We start from the raw sequence: 22,203 nt of genomic DNA, 5'->3' as shown, positions 1-22,203 counted from the left end.
CATAGTTTGCTCACCATGTCATTGAAAATATAAAGTGCCACTACATATTAAAGTGCATATATATTAGTCTCCAATATCAATCATATTGACAGCCATAATTGGCTCACCATATCATTGAAGATATAAAGTGCTAATGCGGAAGGATCAAACCCCCAAATAAAGTGTAAGTGACCAAGTGCAATGAATGTGAAATATACCTGCAGACGTGTGCATAAAAACATCACATGTTCATACAAAAACCGATTCAAAATTAAAAACTATAATGATTCAAAAAGGTACCATAACAACCTAAAAACAAAATTGAGTAAGCGACAGCACTGAAATCCCAGAAGAGCTCATATTTAAATCAATATTGTATCAGCCATTGGTAGAGGTCTCAATGGTGAACAACCTCTTTAAAGTCATCAATTAATCATATTCTGTTCATAAGATTCGGGAGTTTCTACAGATGTACATATAGTTCTACGTCCAAATTATGTGCCTAATAAAATTATCATGTTGGATTCACAGCACCTCAATTCCAACTGTCTGTTGCCTTTTCGGGCGTGAGCGTTGATATGTTTTATTCCATAATATTGTAAGCTATTCAAATTTCCTTGATGCAGCTCCCAAAAGTGTTTGTCCATTGGATATGCTCAATCTTTGTGTTTAATGCCCTTTATGTGATATAGCATTTGAATCTTGACCTTATTCACTGTGCTCCCAACATATACAATTTTGCAACCACATTCTAGAATATAAACAACAACATTTCCTTAGTCAAGCAAGTTCTTCCCTCAAAGGTGTCATACGTAGCGCTGTTAACTCCAGATTTACAGGATTTACAACTGATGCACTTTTTGAAACCCAAGTTCCTGTTGGTTAACCATATATTTGAGGTGATCATCATGTTGTAATATATGCCAATCAGGCATTAAAAGGGAGCAAATTGAACCACGCTCTGTGTTCTATTCCATAATAAAACTTGCAGTTTACTCCTCGTTAGTATGATCATGTGACAGAACCTTATGATTTTTATGTTTCTAATTAAAAAGAAATCCATCTCTCCTTTTTGCCAATACTCTTTGTTGGGCTTCTCTGAGTAATTTTTCAGGATTTCCTCTTTCTGAAATTCTCTGAATCATGGCCTTGGTTTCGATTTCAAATAGGGAATATGTAGAACAGATTCTGTGTTCTCTAAGTAATTGGCTATACTGTATGCCCCACTTCAACAATGATGGATGACTACTATTTGCTTGTAGGATGGGGTTGCAGGAAGTTTTTGTTTTCAAAAGATTGTCGTTTGAATAAATTTGTTCAACACCTTTAATTTGACATTCAAAAATGTGATCTGTTGCGTGCTCAATTTGGCTGTCAATTGTATATTGAATGGATTGTTATTGAGGGCATCAATGTATTCTCATAGAGGTGCCTCATTCCTATCCCATAAAATAAAAAGATCATCGATGAAGCACACCCAAAGTACGATGCTGTGCATCTAGTGTATGTTACAGTCAGTTCATGCCACCTCTTTCTCCCACTAACCCATATAGAGGTTGGCGTACATGGGGGCTGTTTCTGGAGTTAAATCTTCTTATGAAAAAGAAAGATATTGTGGGTAAGGCAGAGAACAACAGGGTTAAAAGCATAGTGTTGTTTTGAGCATATGCCAGTGATCTGATTCTCATAAAGTATTGGCACGCCTAAATGCCAAATTGATGTACGATGGATGTATAGAGTGAGTTAACATCCATGTCACCATAATGTAACTCTTACGCCATGGTATATTATTGATCTTACACAGAAACTCATTAGTATGCTGTATATAGGATGCAAAGGCTTGTAAAATAGTGGCACAAAAAGAGATCTAAAAATCTAGAGGTGTTCTCAAGTAATGAGCCCATCATACTTACAATGGGCCTTACCTGGAGAGTGTAGAGATCTTTGTATATTTTAGAGAGACAGTAGATCACTGGTATTCTTGAGTGATCAACTCTTAGTTATGTGTCTCGTCCAGCGATAGCTGCTCTTGGTCTAACCGCCCTTAGAGCATGAAGTGATATTGATGTTAATATTTTTCGATTGGATTAGTTCTCAACTCTTGGTTATTCTCTTTAATTTTCAATTGTCTGTTCATCTCTCTGACATATTGCCTTTTGGTCATAATTACGTTTCCACCTTTATCTGAAGGTTTTAGGATGATCGAGCTGTTGCTCATGAGTGCATTTAGTTAAAGTCAATCATTAGCAGTAAAATTGTTGTTGACTTTTTTGCCGTGCGGCTCTTCTAAGTTTGTTGATGTCATTCACTACAATGAGCGATGTAATATGTGTGGTCATAAGTAGTACATTACTGCGGCGTAAGTTATAGTTAGCTCAAGTAATTAAAACTGCTGAATTTCACTGATTTTGTACAAGTGAAATCTGAGCCTAACTATAATGTCCTTGTAACCTTTTTTTCAGTGAATTTCCAAGATTTTTAAATTCTGTTTCCTAACTATAACATCACTGTAACCTACCCAGTGGAAGTCGCCACCATGAAATTATAGTTAGGCCCAAATTTCCGCAGGACATAGATTTTTTTTTTAGCTAATAACTTTGATGCCATTTGAGGAATGTTCCTAAAACTTTTTTTTTAAATTACATCCACCTCAGCTCCTTCTTGCAAAGTTTTGGTGTTATCTATCAAACGGGGGCTGAGAAAAATAGGGAGCCCGAAAATGTGTCTTCTCCATGCAATTTCCCATAGGAACTTTATACTTCAGCAAAATATCTAAACAGAATTACACCATATTTGGAAGAAAGTCAAATCTTTACCTCGAAAGAGTAATTTTGTGATTTGGTGTAAATCTGTTCAGTAGTATTTTAGCAATTAAGGTTTTAAAATGTGTATATATCTGTTGTTGGAGAAACTGAACATCATAATGATCTCACTGGCTGCTGAAAACATCAACAAAAATGTCTGGTAGCCATTTTAGGACTCAGATACTCAGTCCCTGTGTCGAAGGAAGGAAAAAGAATAAACATATAGTGGGGCAAAATAGGGATATCTTGGCTCCATAGGCCTTGTGGGTGGTCCCAGAAGGCCTTCCCCTCCCCCGGAGCCAAATTACAGAGAAAAATTGCAGTTCCTCTGTAAAGTGGCAGTACTATGGTACGGCTGTAAAAAAAATTTAAAAAGGGCGAACCCGTTCTTTTCAATTATAATCCTTCTGTGGTTGGCCAGGGCCTGAGAGGTCAGTGTGTTTTCAATTATTTACTTATTTTATTTGGGGAGGGTGCATGCGTAGGGCCGTCTTTTAGAGGCTGAGCAAAACCCCAGGTTAGAGCAAACAAATAGGATGGAGGACAGTGAGCTGAAACGTTTCAGACACTTACTCCCAGTCACTATTAGATCTGGGTTAGATCTATCATTCTTCTTCTGCTCACTTCGCCACCCCAGTTCAGACCCAGCCATATGTAAATCAGTCTTGACACTGCTCCTCATGGAAACAGTTCAGCCTAAACTGCTAGGCCAGGTCCTCCCTGGACCGGAAACAAGCATCCTCGGACCAGTTTCGGGCTAACACCACTCGTCAGCCAGGCTAGCTTGAATCCAGTGGCAAAGTGAGCAAGGGACCTATGTCTGGGCGTCCCCTGTCAACTTAGAGTGAACAAAGCAAACACAAGGAGATGATGGATGGAGCACTGAAACTTTTCAGACACTCATCCCCAGTTACTATAATATCTGGGTTAAATCAGTCATCGTTTATTGCAATGAAAAGTATTTGGAGAAATGTATGTGAGTGACAAGGTGCAGTGTCTTTTTTTTCTTTGTTGCCTTCTGGCACAATAATCAGTTGTGCTGAGCTAAGAAGTGGGGCGAGAAGGGGGTGCAGCAGAAAAAACAGAGCCAGGAAATGGCCCGCTTCTAGAAACACCTCTGTTACACATAGTGGTCGAAGTGGGGATCAAAAAGTAGGGGACCTGTGGGCAGATTCTCAAAGGGCGGCGATAACCCAAGAATTGGGTCAGTGGGCGGAGTCACAGGTGTGGCCAGAAAGAGAACAACATCCTAATTTTTAGTATTTGTTTGGCAGTTCACTGACCAGTTACAGCTTATTACGTTATTTCATTCTACCAATGGATACACATGTTTATTTAGGGTTTAATATGAGTTATTGACATTAAAATACATTCACAAAGTGGGATACATTTCCAATCACAGAATGTCCCAAATAGACTTAAAAGTGGAATCACATGCCATTTGTCTCTGAGCCATAGAGTTTCTGTCATCAGAACTTCTCCTACATTTTCCCAAAAGAGCAGTTCAAACATGAATAGCAAAATATCCTAGTTTACAAATGGTTTCCACTTAATTATGGCTCTGCCATACCTGCCACATAATACATCATCTGCTGCATAATCCGATGATTTCAACTAATAAATGGTTTGTAGCTCAAACAGATCAAAAGTCACTAAAAAATGTGACTTGTATTGCTGCGAAGTGGATGGCCCTTTGCAAAGCACTGATTGTTCACCTTTCTCACTGCTGCATTTGTATGTTACTCTGGTACTAATAAGGTAAAATATTTGCAGAGACTGTTAGTATGTGTAAAAATGTCAAAATAATAAAGTATCAGAAAGTATACTGCATTACGCTGCAGCATTTTTTTTGCTGCATACTTTAGTCAACACTGCAGCATAATGTTGTCCTCCGTTGCTGCATAATTCCATTGGCCCCAAAGCAGGCAGCACATGTTGAAAGTGCTTGTGTATGAAGCAGAGACTGTAAAGTTTGAGAACTCAGTTTGTTGTGTGTGCAAATCCTGCGCTGCTGATTCCTGGTGAATTGCAGCTACTGCTGCTGAAACAAGGCCAATGGAGGAACCAACAGGTGAGGTGGACTGGCCTCAAAGGTCTTGTGACCTCAGTGACAGAGTCACTGTTGCTCTAGGGTGTGCTGCTTCATAGGCCTGCCCGTAAGACTGGAAGTGAACTTCAGTATGGATTGTGGAGGACAGGCCTTCAAGGTTAACCCACACTTACCACTGCTTGGGATCACCTGCTGGTGCTAAGACACCAGGGCTTTTATGGTCTAGCGGGTCCTTCTAAGGTCTAGCATGGGAATGAGCCCCCTCAGGAGAGTGGTCTGGTGGACTGGTCATGAAGGTTGCACCTGGTTCCCCAGTTCCAAATTCGGCAGCTCTGGCCATACTGCCACATCCTCTCCCCCACTGAACACGTTACTGCCCCACTGAGAGAAACTTGCACTGTCTTCAGCTCAGCTACAACCCAATTGTGCACCGCTATAAACACCTGGAGGCGGATGTACGATGTTACAACGCGTACTTTTACAACGCGTGCCGTTACTACGCAACTTTTACAACGCAAGTCGTTACAACTACTTGCGTTGGGGGGCGCTGGATAGTAAATATTTTAATTTACTATTCCAACTCCAGTCCCTGTGGATAGTAGGGAAGTAGTTGGATAGTAAATTAAACTATTTACTATCCTGGAGCTCCCCCCAGCGCAAGTCGTTGTAACGACTTGCATTGTAAAAGTTGCGTGGTAACAGTACCGCGTTGTAAAACCTTCCTTGTAAAGGTTGTTCCCCCCTGGAGGCTACTCAATTGAAATTATGCACTTGACAAGAGTAGTATGCTGCCTGAAGAAAAAAAAAGTAATAACATCCTGGAAAAAGCAAACACTCATAGGGAATGCAAAAGCATGTGAAATGTAGGCAGGAACAACATGGTTACTGTAACACTTTTACACTCATAACTCAGATATCAGTGAGTGCTTTTGTCTGAAAAGTTAAGGACATGACTAAAGGACCCGGGAAGGACCTGTTTCTATGTCCATTGCTTATATCCTTACCAAACGTAAGCAGTATGGTTTAAAAAGACCACATCTGTAAACACAGAGGTATGGTACACATTTTGTTTTCCAATCTACCCATCAACCAGATATTGCAGTACCTCCAGGAATGGTGCACTGCCCCACCCGGGGAAAACAATGTTGTTCATAAAAAGACGAGAAACAAAAGTAGCGCTTCGCTGGCAAACTCTAAAAAAGTGGCACTAATGTGCTTGGGTGTGAATTAAATCAATCTGGCCACTTTGTGACCTCTCTGTCTTGCTTTATTTAGTTATGTATTTCTTTTTTTTTATATTTTGAACCTTTTTTTCTCTCCATCCCCAGGCTGGACTTCGGAATTGAAAACTGTCAGAAAGAGACATTTGCAGCAAAAGTGTTTTTCTGATTTTTGGATTCATTTCACAGGGGAACAAATAAAAAGAATGCAGAGTAAAGGGAGGGTAAGAACCATTTCTTGGAAGTTGTGGTTTTCAGCAGGTGAGTAGGAGCGAAACAGAAAGAGAAGGAATAAGAGGAAGAAAGAGGGGGGCAGCTGCCAGCGTCAGAGCAGGAGAAGTGGACACTGTCCTCATCTTCTCTGGGCAAGAAGGAAAAGACACAGGGCCATATGTATCAAAAAGTCATTTTGCGATTCTCAAATAGCGATTTTTGCGAATCGCTATTTGAGAATCGCAAAATGCTATGTATGTAGGATTTGCAATAAATTTGGCGAATCCTACATATTCCTTAATTGCGAATCACAAATTGCGATTTGCAATTAAGGAATACCTCCCTATTCATTCCTATGGGTCTAGAGGCCCATAGGAATGACTGGAAAGACATTCCCAATTTGCGATTGGCAATTAGCGAATCGCAAATTGAGAATGCAATTTCAAGGGTGCAGGGGTGTCAAAGAGACACCCTTTTGCACCCCTCAAATAAACATGGGTGCACATGTGGCGCACATACATGCCCTAAGGGCATGTATGTGCTCGCGCAAGAAAACATTGTCCACACCTTCTTTTAGGAGCAAGAAAGGCCACTTTTATTTTAGGACAGGTGCATCATCAATATCATAAACATATTCATTATTTATTTATTATTTACATAATTCAACTCTACAGTGAGCCTACGAAACCTAAATCCCAAAACCCCGAACAAACTCCTGCCTACTAACCCTAGCCTACCCAACGCTACCCTTCAGGATGGCCAACCCGCTCCAGGCTGCCCACCCCCACTAACAAAAACCCGCCTACAAAAGAACAAAGGCACCCATCCTAACAGTGGCAAACCTACCTAAACTAAAACAGTGCCTAGAGCACCGCAAAAGAACAAACCCAGAAATAAAGAAAGAAAAAGAAAAAAGAGGGAGGGTGGGTGGGGCAAAACAACCTCCCTACACGCCTCCCGCCACGCAGTTGCTAATCCCCGCCTGACTTCCCCTTTTCAACCCTCTGCTAATCAGCCCCCCACCTGTTGATGTTCCTCGCGCGAACCTGCCCAGGGAGAGACCGGCTCGCGCTTGGCTCTCCCTGGGTCCCCCCTCGCGCAAGAAAACATTGTCCACACCTTCTTTTAGGAGCAAGAAAGGCCACTTTTATTTTAGGACAGGTGCATCATCAATATCATAAACATATTCATTATTTATTTATTATTTACATAATTCAACTCTACAGTGAGCCTACGAAACCTAAATCCCAAAACCCCGAACAAACTCCTGCCTACTAACCCTAGCCTACCCAACGCTACCCTTCAGGATGGCCAACCCGCTCCAGGCTGCCCACCCCCACTAACAAAAACCCGCCACCCAGGAAAACCTTTAGCGTTTTCCTGCCCCACCTAAAGGAAAGGAAGGAGCACACCACAACTGTACTTGAAGAACCTTGCTAATCAAGTCCCTGAGTTCAAGGAGGTAAAAAGAGAGGCCCAAAGCTGAGAGATGCACACCGTCCTCACAAAATAAATGATGTTCAGATACTTGTAAATGATAATGGTTCAAACTGTATATCCCCCAATGTTGACAAAAAAGGCGCATTGTCCTGTTCACTTTCCGTCTAGCCTTTTCCAGGGCAGAATGGGTCCGTGCCCCACGCCAGTGCAAACGGGGCACAAACTCAGTCCATATGAGCATGGTGCTCTCCCATGTGGTTCGGATGATTTCCAGGTCCTGCTTCATTAATTTTAACAAGGTCAGCCCAGAGAGAGAAACCAAGTCATTCTCTCCCAAATGTAGCACCAGGAGATCCGGAGGGCCCCCCAAACACTGCGAAACCAAAGCAGCCAAGGCGGGAAAAAGCCCACCCCAGCGCATTCCCCCTGTTCCATGCCATGAGACTTCATGTGTCATACTGTTCAGGCCAAGTGATCTCCCACAAAGCTGGCTGGCAGCGGCTAAAGCTGCTCGTTTAATAAAAGAGTGCCCCAGTATCCACACCCTTCTTTTGCATCCGGCGACTGATAGCCAGGGACCTAGGAGAGAAAGAAATGTTAGACCAGCCAAAAATGCACTATTTCCTCACATACTTTTCACAACACTTGGAACGCCAACGACCAATGCGTCGGATCTGGGACCAGTCCCACCCCAGGCGGGCGGCCTCCGTCGCCGCACCAATTCTGAAGGAATGGGTACCAAACTGAACAGGGTCCTTCCCCAAACGCAACAAGACCTTACGTAATACAGCCAACAATTGAGATGCCACTATGGGACTACCATCCGCATGACAAAATATGGACCCCTGTAGAAAATGCGGAGAGGACACAAACCCTTCCCATTCCCCAACCGGGCAACATGCAGAGACCCCACTCCTACCAAGGAACACCCACTTACCCCTCCCCATCTGGTCGGTTTTGGATGCCCGCAGCCAAAGTCGCACTCTGTCACTTTCCAACACCACCTCACCGCTGGTCATGCCTACCCTGCCCCGCAACCCCAGCAACTCTGATGCCCGAAATGCCCCAAAGAACAACCACACAAAACACAAACGAAATTTGGCACACTCAAAAGCATCATGACAACACACCTCCAGTTCCGGCAACATCAACTGGAGCAATTCAAACGTCACGGGCTGCCGGAGCTGCTGACCCCCAGCCCGGAGCCTGGCCAAACCTTTCAACAATTTACGAACCAACACCCCCCCAACCGGATCCCTCCCCCACCAAAGCTGTCCATAAAAAGAAACCCCAGCCAATTTACCCGAAATGGTAGTGGGCGCCAGGCCTTTGTCCGCCAGATGTAAAACAAACTGCAAGATGCATTGTTCATCAGACCAACCAGCCCTGAACGGCCCCATCGAAACCTTGCAAAACTGCAGAAACTCAGACCAGGCTTTCACATAACCCCGCCTGGTGGATTCAGCCACAGAATTTTCCACCAAGTGGTGAACCCTCAATCCCCCAGGTCCCATACGTACTGTGGGATCGGTGTTGGTGCCAGGTCCGCCCCAGGAGCTAACTTGCGGAACTCGGACCACTGAAAGCGAGACAAAGAGTCAGCGATGCAATTAGAAGTACCAGGAACATGCCGCGCTTTAAAGACAATATTCAGTTGCAGACACCGCAGCATGAATGCGCGCAGGAGCCGCAAAACCCGCAAATCGCGAGCCTTTTGGTGATTGACAAGGTGTACTACAGCCAAATTGTCCACGTGAAACAAGACGGAACGATTCTGAAACTCATCCCCCCATAGGTGCAAAGCAACCAGCAGCGGGAAGAGCTCCAGAAACGCAATGCTGCGACCCTGATCCTTCCAGTGCGCCGGCCAGCCGGCCGCGCACCATCGACCTTCCCAAAATATTCCGAATCCGTGAGCCCCTGACGCATCAGTGAACAACTGTACTTGCCACACCATGTCCTCATCCGCAAAAAACAAGGACACGCCATTAAAGTCTTGCAGAAAACGAAGCCAGACAGTCAAATCGGCACGCACAGCGGTGGTAATGCGCACCCTATGATGGGGAAGGCTTGCTCCGGACATGGACAGACCCAGACGTCTGCAGAACGTCCTGCCCGCCCGAACAACCCGGCAAGCAAAATTGAGATAACCCAACAACTTCTGAACAGTTTTCAAAACCACTTTCCGCTCCCCCAACACCAGATGTATGAAAGCAGACATTTCCTTCACTTTAGCCACAGGCAGTCTCGCCACCATAGACAGAGTATCAATTTCGATCCCCAAAAAAGTCAGGGACGTACAGGGACCCTCTGTCTTGTCCGGCGCCAAGGGGACACCCAATTCCTCCGCTAGAGCCTGAAAGATGTTCAAAGCCGACTGACACTGCCCAGAGCAACCCTCCCCAATGAAAAGAAAATCATCAAGGTAATGACAGACCAACGCGTGGCCACTGACAAAAGTGAATCGCCACTGCAGGAAGGTACTGAAGGTTTCAAACAGGGAGCATGACACTGAACAGCCCATGGGCAACACCCGATCCACGTAGAAACTACCATCAAAATGCATTCCTAACAGACTGAAATCCCAAGGATGAATGGGCAATAGCCGGAAAGCCGACTGAATGTCGCTCTTCGCCAGCAAAGCCCCAACACCAGCCGTGCGCACGAGCCGTAAGGCATCGTCCACCGAAGCATAAGTGACAGTTGAGTCAGCTGGATCAATAAAGTCATTGATTGAGGAACCCTCGGGCCAGGACAGGTGATGAATAAGACGAAACTCCCCTTCCGCCTTCTTGGGCACCACGCCCAGGGGTGATACAATCAAGTCAGGCAGGGGACAATGCACAAAAGGACCAGCAATCCTACCAGCCGCAAGCTCTGCATCCAGTTTCTTCCGCACCACATGTGGACTCTCCTTCGCAGACTTCAAATTATCCGACCACCTGCCCACCCTGGGTCCCTGATACCCAATCCGAAACCCAATTTTGAAGCCCCAAGACAAAATCTTAGCTGCCTCAAAATCCGGATAATCCACCAGCCAGAGGTCGAGAACCTCCTGCCTAATAGGAGTAGGGGCCCTTGTAAACAGACTGATGGTGCTGCCCCCTGCCCCCAGAACCCCGTCCCTGATCACCCCATCTCTGGCCGGGAAAACACTGGGTGAGGGCGTGCTTCCCTCCACACTGTGAACACTCATGTTTATACCTGCAAGCGGGTCTGTTACAGGAACCTCTGTTAAAATGCCAGCAAGTGCCAGAAGCGGCTGATTGACCTCTGCCCCAAACCCCCGCCCCAGACTGAGCGGGGCGAGCTGAAAAGGGCCGATAAAACACAGGTTGCCCGCTAGCTGTGTGGGTCGTAGCAGGAGGGTTTGCCGATGCCATCCATTGCAACCATAACTCAGAGTCAACCGCACCCCACGAACGCTCAGGAAAAGCGGCCATGCGCGCCCTAAATTCGTCATCGTAGGACAACCAAGCAAAGCCTCCAAAATAACTGTGAGCCTTGCGGATGACATCTGCATATTTAAACATGTCTATCGCTTTCTCAGGATGACGTTGACAATAAACGCTGGCATAAATGAGAAAGGCCGAAGTCCAATTCTCTATGGACTTCGGAACGCGAGGCCTCCGAGCCAATTCTAATTCCTCCTCTTTCGACCCTTCTTTTGCCTGGACATCCCTGTGGAGAAGACGAAAAACATCTACAAAAGCCCCAGACCAGATCAGATTCTTTGTTTTTTCAGATAAATGGGACCCCAAGGGCATCCCCACCCCAGAATAAGGCAACTTTTTCGGTAGGATACTATCCTCCGTTACCCGAGTGGCATCCACCCCGCCATCCCCCGATATAGAAACTTCTTTTGCAACTTGCACAGTAGAAACATTTGAAATTACGGGCCGCTCAAGCCTCGGTGCCAGAGCGACTCGCTCAACCACAACCCCATCACCCGTACCACAGGATCTTGTACTCTTAACCGGGAGACTCTCCCTAGGTTGCACATTTGAAATTACGGGCCGCTCAAGCCTCGGTGCCAGAGCGACTCGCTCAACCACAACCCCATCACCCATACCAACAGATCTTGTACACTTAACCGGGAGACTCTCCCTAGGTTGCCACACTGACCACCACCCATCCTTACCTCTTGGTAACTGCTCCGACTGCTGGGCGACGGCCCCACGATCCCGCTGAGAAGGTCCAGACCACACTGCCCCTCGTACACCTGCAGGGTCCGCTCTAGACTCCTGCAAAACACGAGAAACAGTGGGTTGCCCCAACCCACCCCCCTGGGCCCGTGCTGCCAAAAGCCCAACATCTTTGTCCCTCAATTCCCCCTCTTCCAACTCATCATCATGAAAACTCCCACCGAAAGCTGCATCAGAAAATTCAACTTGATTACTTCCACTGGGCATAGCCCCATCACCAATACCCCCATCATAAAACTGCCAATCAATGGTCTGAAAGCTTTGTGGACAGAAAACTGTAGAAGAGGTATCCGCTCCAGATAGCCCCCCTGAAAGCCCACCACTGGAAACAGCCGTGGGGACAGTTCCCGGGCCCGTAGAAACTGCCAACAGCCGCCCAGCCGAAGGCGCAGATTGAAAACTGCTGCCGCTCAAGCCAGACGATGAAGGGTGCGCGACAACATGGTCCCTGAAAGCTGAACCGCAATTTTCCCCCAAGGGACGGCCCACCGACGCCAGACCATGGACACCTCCCGACCCAGTCGATTGACCCCCCAAGTGGCCACTTGGCCGCCCCCTGGGGACCGGGAACAAGGCTTGCCCCGGGTACTGGGGCGCCCCCTCGTTGAACAAACCCCTCATACCAGGAGCCGGGGGCGTGGGGATGGCAGCCCGAGGGCCAGGCAAACCGGCTGCCACAGCCGCAGTGGCCGGGGGGGGCAGCAATCTAGAGACAGTGCCCACTGGAACCACAGCAGGGGCAGGAGTGGGGACCACAGGAGGGGTTGGAGCCGGCAATGCAGCAGTGAGTGGCCCAGCACCGGCGTCACCCGTGTGCGGGGAGCCAACATCGCGGGGGGGGGCAGGGCCAGGCCCCAGCATGGCAGGAGAGAGCATAAAACACTGGCCATTAAGCCACAGGAGTGGGGAAACCCCCCCCGGAGAATTGGGCACCGTAACGGCAGGGACTACAGGCATACCGGCAGGGGGAGGGGTCGGCGCGTGCCCAAGGGAGTCCAGGCTCCGCCCCCGCTTTGGTTTAGGGCCCGCCTGCAGCCTCCCCGTCTTCCCCGAGACCAAGCCGCCTGAACGCGGAGCTTGACGGCCCGCAGAACGCCCCCGCCTCCCCCCGGGCGCCCCGCGGGAACCAGCACCAAGTAACTGGAATGCACATACCTGCTGGGGGGCGCCCGGGTCACCCGGCGGGGGCTCCACTGCAGCGACCGGCAAAACGAGCATGTGCCCGTCCGCAGGCGTGGCCGCCTCGCCGTCTTCCTCCTCCTCCGGGCCCGGGGTTAAACAAGCGTCCACGGCCCTGGAAACGCCCTCGGAAGCCTTGCGAGGTGGGCGGGCCAGTCCGACCCACGCCTCCGCTGGGACACCCGGCCGCAGCAGGTCCTCGCGCCCGGCATCGCAGAGGAACCGCACGGCCCTCCTGACCTCCTCCACGTCCTCCATGTGGTCAGAGAAAACCCAGGTACGACAAATACACGCCGCAAAACAACCTCCCTACACGCCTCCCGCCACGCAGTTGCTAATCCCCGCCTGACTTCCCCTTTTCAACCCTCTGCTAATCAGCCCCCCACCTGTTGATGTTCCTCGCGCGAACCTGCCCAGGGAGAGACCGGCTCGCGCCTGGCTCTCCCTGGGTCCCCCCTTCACATTGCACTTTGAAAAATGCAAAAAAGTGTATTTTTCAAAGAAATTGCAAATTACCACCAACTTGAAGTTGGTGGTAATTTGCGATTACTTAAGGCCAAATTGCACTTTTTTGGTGCTTCTTACATTGCATGCAATCGCAAAATAAGGAATCGCAAATTTTGCGATTCCTTATTTTGCCTTAATACATACCATTTGGCAAAATTGCATTCGCAAACCGAATTTCGGCGTTTGAAAATGCAATTTTGCTTGATGCATATGGCCCACAGTCCTTTTCCCTCTCCACCCACCCGCAAGTTCCCGAACGGCCAGGAACGCCTGGCCTTACCTATAGGCCTTGGCTATTTCTGCCGTCTTGGGACGCATTTTAAAAATAAAAAAAGTAGGGGAACGAATTCTAATACATTAAAGAAGTAGGGGCACCCAAGCCCTGCCGATCCCGCCCACTTCTACCACTGGTTACACACACATGTGGTAGCGTTTATCCTAAGGGGGTTCTATCTCAGGGAACACATATGTCAGAGAGAGTGTGTCCTCGCACATTCGCGCTTGTCTGCTCTCCACTTTAACCCTGTTAGCCCTCTGACGTGCCTCTCCTCAGCAGGTACAGAAGCCCCGCCCCCTCGCAATGGGTCTGTTCCCTCTGCTTCACCCTCACCATTTACCCTCTGGCGCTTTCTGCCCCCACAGACCTGGCCACGCCTGGCGGCCGGGCAGACACGCTCGTTGTCCACGGACGGTCCCCGTCAGACAGGCGGGTAAACAAAGACGGCGACAGGAAGGCTTTACCGGAGCGTCCACTGCCGGCCGAGATGCCTAAGATGCTATCGGGGGTGAGTGGAGCCTCGGAGGCTGTACATCCCAGGCCCTTCTTCGGACACCTCAGCGGGCAGCTGGTTCGAAGTCCGCCTTCGAGCTCAGTCCATTCCGGCCACAATTCGCAGTCTTGAAAGAGCATCACACACGTGTAAAGATGAAAGTGTCATTATGAGGTCCCCGTGGAGGGGACCGGCCACCCGCAAAGCCTTCAGCACACGCTTTATATTCATTTTTTTACCTAATCTTTCGATAAAACTGTTTTTCCTATTTTTGGGAGGATGTCGAGAACTAGTGACAACAGCAAACATGCAGGCGCCTAGAGCTCAGTGCAGTTTCCCTCACACAACCTTTTTTCTTAATGAGCAGATTTCGTGCCTTTGTCCCATCCGGGCAGAAAATCAATAAGTAAACAGGGCCCGTTTTCCCAGGCCCAGAGACGGCTCCCTGTGAATACAGCGGATACACTCAGCCGACCAGTCGGTGGGCCCTGGAAACCAGCTCTGTTTGTTATTGAAACCATGGCGAAATATGGCAACGCACCAGTATTATTAATAAATACAACAATCGAGGTCGCGGGACCGAGGGCAGAGGGACCGTGCTGACCAGGAGGTCTCTCTGGAGACTTGCTCTAATAGGGCGGGGAATATGAGTGAGTCACGCCCGGCTCCCCCTTTCACCCTGGACCGGCCTGAGGTAAACTCAAAGAGGGGCGCCGCCTCCTGCAGATGAACACGGGCCTCATTTGTAACCTGGGGACAGTAACGAAATGAAGAGTGCATGACTGGGCCAGCAGCCAGCCTAAACCCGTGTCCGTGCGCACACAACCCCTAGCCAGAGGGATACACTCACACGCACGCGTTCGTGCACAACTGCACACTTGCAAGCACTATCACTGACGCACACAGACGCACATGGCATTTTTTGGAACGGAAGGAAGATATGGAATAAACGCAAGTTTACGCACGACCGCACCTTGCATTTTTAAAAATGATTTTTCCCGATTTTGCACCAGAAGTGAAAGGCTCGCGAGAGAAACGCGAGCACAGCTGGATGGATGGATGTGAGCCTGGGTTGCAGGTGGGGCACATATTTGGAAGAACTACTTTTTGCGCCTTTAATTTATTTTTCATCAACCAAGGAATAAAAGAGAGTCCGGCAGAAAAGGACGAAAGAAAGAGGAAGAGAAAGACGGAAAGACAGTGACAAAGGGGGGAAGCAGGTCTGAAAACGAGCCTGGAAGAATGAGGCAAAGGTGGTGCCGGGAGTGTGTGGCGGTGGATGAAATGGGCACTTTGCTTTCCCGTACCGCCTCCCACCAAACACGCGCACGTCAGTAAAATACAGACAGACATTTTCCCCTGAACACAGTTATGGATCAGCTTCTTTGCGGTATTCTTGATATACGCCTGGTATTTGCCCTGCAGGCGCTAGACCTCATTCGCACAGAAAGCTCTGGCGGTTCCGCACATTTAGTACGATCTGTCAGTCTCCATGGTCTCTGAGTTTTTTTGGTAATGCTGATAGCAACCTGCGTCGCTTTTCCACTAGTAACTAGCCCTGCAAAGCGCCCGCAGGGTTCTCTTGCAGTTGATTGACATTTCTTTTTTTCCCTACTTCTGAGCTGTTAGGTGTGGTCGGACCATGCGTATGGCGCTATAGAAATAATGGCCCTTATTTATGAAGGCCTTGCGCCGCCGTTGCGTCACTTTTTCCCATGTTAAAAGTGGCGCACCGGCGGCGCAAGGCCTTCATAAATAAGGCCCCATATGTTTAACGCGTTGCACAAATGCAGTCAGTACTACAAATCGGAGTAGTGTTGCTTGACTTTCGTCCGTTTTTTTCCACCTCCTGAAGTTGCAGGGACCACGTCCATGTTGCTGTAGCAGAGCTGAGCCTACACTTGTTCTTTACCGACCAGCATGTTGGCTACTTGGCCTGAGATGAAAAGCCACACCTGCTTTCTTTTCTTCACTGTCCCCGGGCAGGTAGGTCGAGCGAGCAGGACCTGGATCATGGAGGGCTGGTTCAAGGTTGAATCAAATATAGCATAAAACTTACCGAAAACGTGAGTTTCTTAAGAGTTTTTCTTAAAAAAAAACTTTTTTTACACGATAAAGAAGATGCTGGCAATCATTTATCTAAAGATAACTGTTGTAGCGACAGGGCCTGGCTAAAAACAGTGCATAAGGCACAGTGGCACTGGGGCACCAAGATAAACCGCCATAAAAAATTGTTCAACAGACATTTTCATTTTTGATTTGTGTTTTTGTATCATTAGAGAAATAATTTAGCTTGGGTAGAGATTGCTAATCCGGGCCACATTTTTATAAATAAATGGCGGATGGGTTGCAGTGATGATGTAATATTTCAGGAACGTGAAACCTATTTACTTCATTTTGGTGTCAAAACATAGGTTTTGGGGGTCATGTAGTCTTATAGAGACAGGAAATTACTCCTCAGAACAAACCTTCCACCATTTTCCAAAATAACAGCTCTATAATGATGTGCTTTAACGAACATATTGGTAATTTATTTTTATATTGATTTTGTTTTAGGTTTTCCGTTGATTTAAATTTGTAAACATGAGCGAAGCAGTTGGTGGCAGAGGATCTTTATCCCTGTGACAGAGTGTTGCTAACAACGGAGCAGGAGCACTGAATTTCAAGCATGGCCTCACTGCAGTAACTGAGTGGCTGACGGCCAATTATTTACAACTTAACGCTGACAAAACGGAGGTGTTAATAGTAGGAAAAAATGCCGAAGCTTGGGGAAAAGACTGGTGGCCCGATACTCTTGGCCCCCCCCCCTAACCCCAAAACAGAGGTAAAAAACTTGGGGGTGTGGTTCGACTCAACCTTGAGTTTTGTTGGCCACACAAAAAAAGTAGCTGCCACAAGCTTTGGTATCCTGCGTAACCTACGACCTATATTAAAATTTTTCGACCCCTCTACACGTCAGGTAATTATCCAAGCCACTATCTTTTCCCGCTTAGACTATGCTAACTCCCTACTCCTGTGAGCTAATCAAGCGGAAAAAAAACGTCTGCAGCGTGTCCAAAACGCGGCAGCGCGGGCCCTAACAGGGCTTCCCCGGTTCGAGTCTGTAACCAAGACCTTGGCAAAACTGCACTGGTTACCGGTGGAAAAGAGAATTAATTTCAAGGCCCTGTGCTTGGCCTTTAAGATTCTAAAAAAATCTTCACCTCCCATGCCATGTCATCTCATAACGCAGTACACTCCGAATAGAGCTCTCAGATCAGAAGGACAAAATCTGGTCATGATTCCCCGTGTCAGACTCGCCCGCACTGGAGGACTTTCCTTTCAATACATGGCTGCCAAACTATGGAACGCGCTACCACTGTGGATCCGAAGTATAAATGACCTTCTTGCCTTCAGAAAGGCATTAAAGACTCACCTGTTTTGCTAAGTTGACCTAATAGCCTGTCTGTATGTTGTGCTCTCTCCTGTCTAGTCCAGCGCCGGGACGCCCCTTCGCTGGGGCAGCCGCCGCGCTATATAAGCAGATGTAACATAACATGTAACATGTGTCATATGCAAAGCTAATCTGAAAGCAAAACTAGCATCAGCCGCGACTGGACAGAAGAGAGCTCGAGATGCTGCAGAAATACCGCAAGACGAAGTTCACAAAAAATTGAAACTGATGGGTGAAGAGGATCAAATATTTTTTTCATTGTAACAATAAGTGCTACAAGTCATATACAATGGAAACAAGCCCGGTAAAAATTTGTCAAAAATAGCAGAAACCAGTGAGTCACAACAAGAATCCAAGTCTTCTGAGAAAGCGACGACAACCAAACGCATGAAGCTGCAAAGTTATAACCCAACTACTTTGCCAACATGTGCAAAATCACTACAAGCCATTAACATATCCCAGTCTACTAGAAAGTTTCAAAGTGGCTGAGGACAGAGATCTTCTTCTACCTGATGCTGCGGTCCTCAAAGCTGATTTACCTGAATTTATCATATCACTTATTCGGTGCGGACTGAAGGGTGAAGAAAAACCTGTTTCTCCATGGGCTGGAATTCATGCTCTGATCTCCCGGAATACAATCCCACTGAAGAAGGTTGGGTTTTTACCAGTAATACCAGCTCCAGTTACAAACTACGCAACAGTATACACACCTCTAAAAGTTTTCCAAAATGTGCGTGCTCAGCTTGAAGACAAGTCTGTCCTGCCAATTTTCTGCGATTGAGGTGTTTTCCTTATTTGTAGCTGCCATTTTTATGAGCAGTCCAGTAGAATTTGAGGATCTTTATCCAATGATGGGCATATTTGGCATGACAAAGGTTGCATTGCAATGTGCAAGAAGTTATCTCAGCGGATGTGGCATAGATAATGCACTTATTGAGGCTGAAATCTTTGGAAGCAAAACTGTCCAGTCAGTTCTGAGCAGATCTCATTATGTTCTTTCCCAATTTTTATTGGTTATTTCTCTGATATTAAACCACACTTTGCTTGCAGCAAGCTCCGATCCTTGCAGTCTTCCATACCTTGGAAACACTTATACAGTATATTGTATTGCACATATGAGCCACTGTTTTAGATGTCTAATTTATTAATGGGGCTACTTTTAGTTTGGTTCCCTGGCCTATTTCCTTTCCCAGTCTGACCATGTGTTCTGCTTCTCAGGCGTTTGATTTCAGTTTCTAGGATGGGATCCAGCAGATCACCTTTTCAAGGAAACAACGGACAAATGAGAGTTCAGAATTATAGATAGAACAGTCCAGAGTACTGACAGTCTTACCCCTTTTGCTGCTGTTTTACTTGCATGCCTCTTTGTTGAAGCATTCTTTTTTTTGTTTTTTCAAACAGCCTTGTGTTGTTTCATCACATGCGCTTATTTGGGTTATTTGTGCAATCATGCAAACTATATTTTTTAACACTTTCAAGGCCATATATAGGCACAAATCCCACATCAATATCTCATTTCTGTCCATAGCGATATTTAAAATGTAGCAATATCTTCTTTCTGTTAACAAGTTTGTTCAATATGTTATTATATTTTCCACACAGACAACAATACATTCTGGAATGCTAACTAAGAAAGATTACCTTGAATATCTGGGGTTCAGTAATACCAAATATGTGTGGATTATTCTCTGAAATGTAGTCAACAAAACCAATATTAGCAGCTATTACTTAATGTGGCATGGCAGAATCACTTCTTTTGCTGCATTGTTTATTTGATGCGCCAGTCCGCGGCCGGACGAGGCAGGGCAGGGTCACCCCCTTAAGTACTTGGTCATGGGGGCACCTGCAAATGTTATGGTAAAGTGTGTTTAACTTTCTAACGCTGTATAAATTATACTGTATGGTTGCTCCGCCATTGCTAATATCAATATGAGTAAACAAAAACTAGGAGTAGGTCAGGGTGTTGTAGGGACCCTTGATGCTTTCTTGCTGAGGGCTGAATCGGCTTTCATCAACAAGATCAAACTCACAGAACAAAGATTATCCCTTGAGACCAATCCCCGTAGACTTTCTTTGACCCCTGTACTCACTGACGTGAGATCAAAGTCCATCCAACAGGCACTATCTATGCGGAAAAGATCGCCATTATGTACCGACCCCGATGTGGTGGAACTTGCTTCCTCCTCTTTGTCTTCCGAGTTAGAATGTAGCCCCCTTAAACCCAAAGTAACAACTAGAGCCCAGAAAGCCAACCCAAGTTCACACCACTCTGTTGACCCCCATCTAAGAAAAAGAAGGGATGGAGGCCGACCGAAACAGAGTAGGCCCGCTCGAAAAATTCCCGGGAAAAGACTGAGATTTTTTGTAAGTGAAAAGGAGTCCAATGAGGGTCCCCCTAACACCGTCCCCCATAATGAGAAAGAAAAGCTTGCCAATGCCATACAAGAGGGTAATTTTTGGGGCAGACTGGAAACAATGTTTACTGTATTATAGGAGCCAAATCTATTAAAATTAACAATGGTAGAAGCAAGGTTGGTTAAGGTAGAAGAGATGGTGAGCTGCAAACCGTCGACCATCGTAGATGTCAGCTCTCCGTCAACTCATGGTACATCAAACAATAGAGGGAAGGATAAGGGGCCTGATCAACCCAAACACTCCTCTGAGATTTGACAGGCAAATAGATAGATCCATATCAGGAGCCCTTCTAACATCATTGTTCAAAGTACAGCCAATGTCCCTAGCCATCCTGGGCCCCCTACCCTGATAACAGGATCCCACACAGTAGAATCCAGTACTTCCGGTATTACAGTAAGAGGAGCAAGGCCCTAAGACGCCAGGCAGAGCTAAGGGGGAAACAACCTTTACAACGCAACTTTTACAACGCACTACCATTACAACGAAACTTTTACAACGCAAAAACTTTTACAACGCATACCATTACAACGCATGTTTTTACAACGCAAGTACTTTTACAACGCATGCCATTACAACGTAAGTATTGGTAAGTATATAATTATAGTTAATATTTTATATGTTTTTTTATTTTTTTTTAAGTTTTCAGTTTTTGGGTAAAGGGGTATTTTTAAGGTTCAGGGTCAGTTTTCAGTTTTTGGGTAAAGGGGTATTTTTGGGGTTCAGGGTCATTTTTCAGTTTTTGGGTAAAGGGGTATTTTTAGGGTTCAGGGTCAGTTTTCAGTTTTTGGGTAAAGGGGTATTTTTAGGGTTCAGGGTCAGTTTTCAGTTTTTGGGTAAAGGGGTATTTTTAGGGTTCAGGGTCAGTTTTCAGTTTTTGGGCAAAGGGGTATTTTTAGGGTTCAGGGTCAGTTTTCAGTTTTTGGGTTAAGGGGTATTTTTAGGGTTCAGGGTCAGTTTGGGGTTTTTGGGGTACAGGGGTATTTTTAGGGTTCAGGGACAGTTTTGGGTTTTTGGGGTACAGGGGTATTTTTAGGGTTCAGGGACAGTTTTGGGTTTTTGGGGTACAGGGGTATTTTTAGGGGTCTGGGTTAATTTGGTTTTTTTTGGGGTACAGGGGTACAGGGTAAAAAAAATTATATTAATTAAATTAAATTAAATTAAATTATATTAATTACAATTAATTTAAATTAAAAAAAATATTATATACTTACCAATACTTACGTTGTAATGGTATGCGTTGTAAAGGTATTTGCGTTGTAAAAACATGCGTTGTAATGGTATGCGTTGTAAAAGTTTTTGCGTTGTAAAAATTCGTTGTAACGGTATGCGTTGTAAAAGTATGCGTTGTAACGTCATACATCCGAGCTAAGGAAATGGAGAGGGATATTCATTAACAAAAATACTGTGACAAGTCTCCTAATTCCCAACAATATCTTAACTTGCCACCAGAAGCGACCTGTACACAGTCATCCTGGCTAACGTACCTCCCCTGTCACATAATGCCTTGGAACACTGGTCAACCTAAAAAAAACATCACTACACTTCCTAAGTGCAAGGACTGGCATTAGTAGTACCCTTTTCTCAGAATTTAAAATGGTACGGAGAATAGGGTGGGTGGGCATCTCAGCAAAAACTATGAAGGGAGACTGTATTGTTCTAGCTTTTAGTTCGCCAGCTTTGGTATATACAATCCTGGAGAGGGGAGGTAATGGGTCTGCGAATCCCAATGACATCAACATACTACCATTGGGATTTTTCTACCAACCGCCCAACCTTTTCATATCACGATGGCGTGCGCCTGCAGGTGAAAACTTAATGGGTAACAGGGAACCCAGATATTTGGTTCCAGTAAGCAACCGTTTCAATGTCTTGAGCTCACTGGAATAGATTGATTGACTGGACCCAGAGGAGTATGGTCAATCTAAAACCCTACCTGTTCAGTCTGAAATTAGGGGCAATGGAGGATCAGCTAAGGCAGGAAAGGTTGC

The 22,203-nt window shown here is 46.3% G+C and overlaps 1 protein-coding gene across 1 annotated transcript in view; it reads right to left on the bottom strand.

Moving 5' to 3' along the window:
* Positions 1–7,502: 7,502 nt before the first annotated feature.
* Positions 7,503–22,203, bottom strand: part of LOC144752585 (uncharacterized) — a 40,351-nt gene continuing 25,650 nt past the window's right edge. Inside the window, exons 2-3 of the mRNA XM_078640468.1 lie at positions 9,227–10,765; positions 7,503–8,285 (exon numbers count right to left, since the gene is read on the bottom strand). Coding sequence (XP_078496594.1) covers positions 8,222–8,285; positions 9,227–10,765 — 1,603 coding nt within the window. The 3' untranslated portion in view covers positions 7,503–8,221. The remainder of the gene's footprint in view (positions 8,286–9,226; positions 10,766–22,203) is intronic.

The sequence above is a fragment of the Lissotriton helveticus genome, chromosome 5_1 (genome assembly GCF_964261635.1).
Source record: "Lissotriton helveticus chromosome 5_1, aLisHel1.1, whole genome shotgun sequence".
NCBI lineage: Eukaryota > Metazoa > Chordata > Amphibia > Caudata > Salamandridae > Lissotriton > Lissotriton helveticus.
This window is presented reverse-complemented; position numbering and strand designations above follow the sequence as displayed.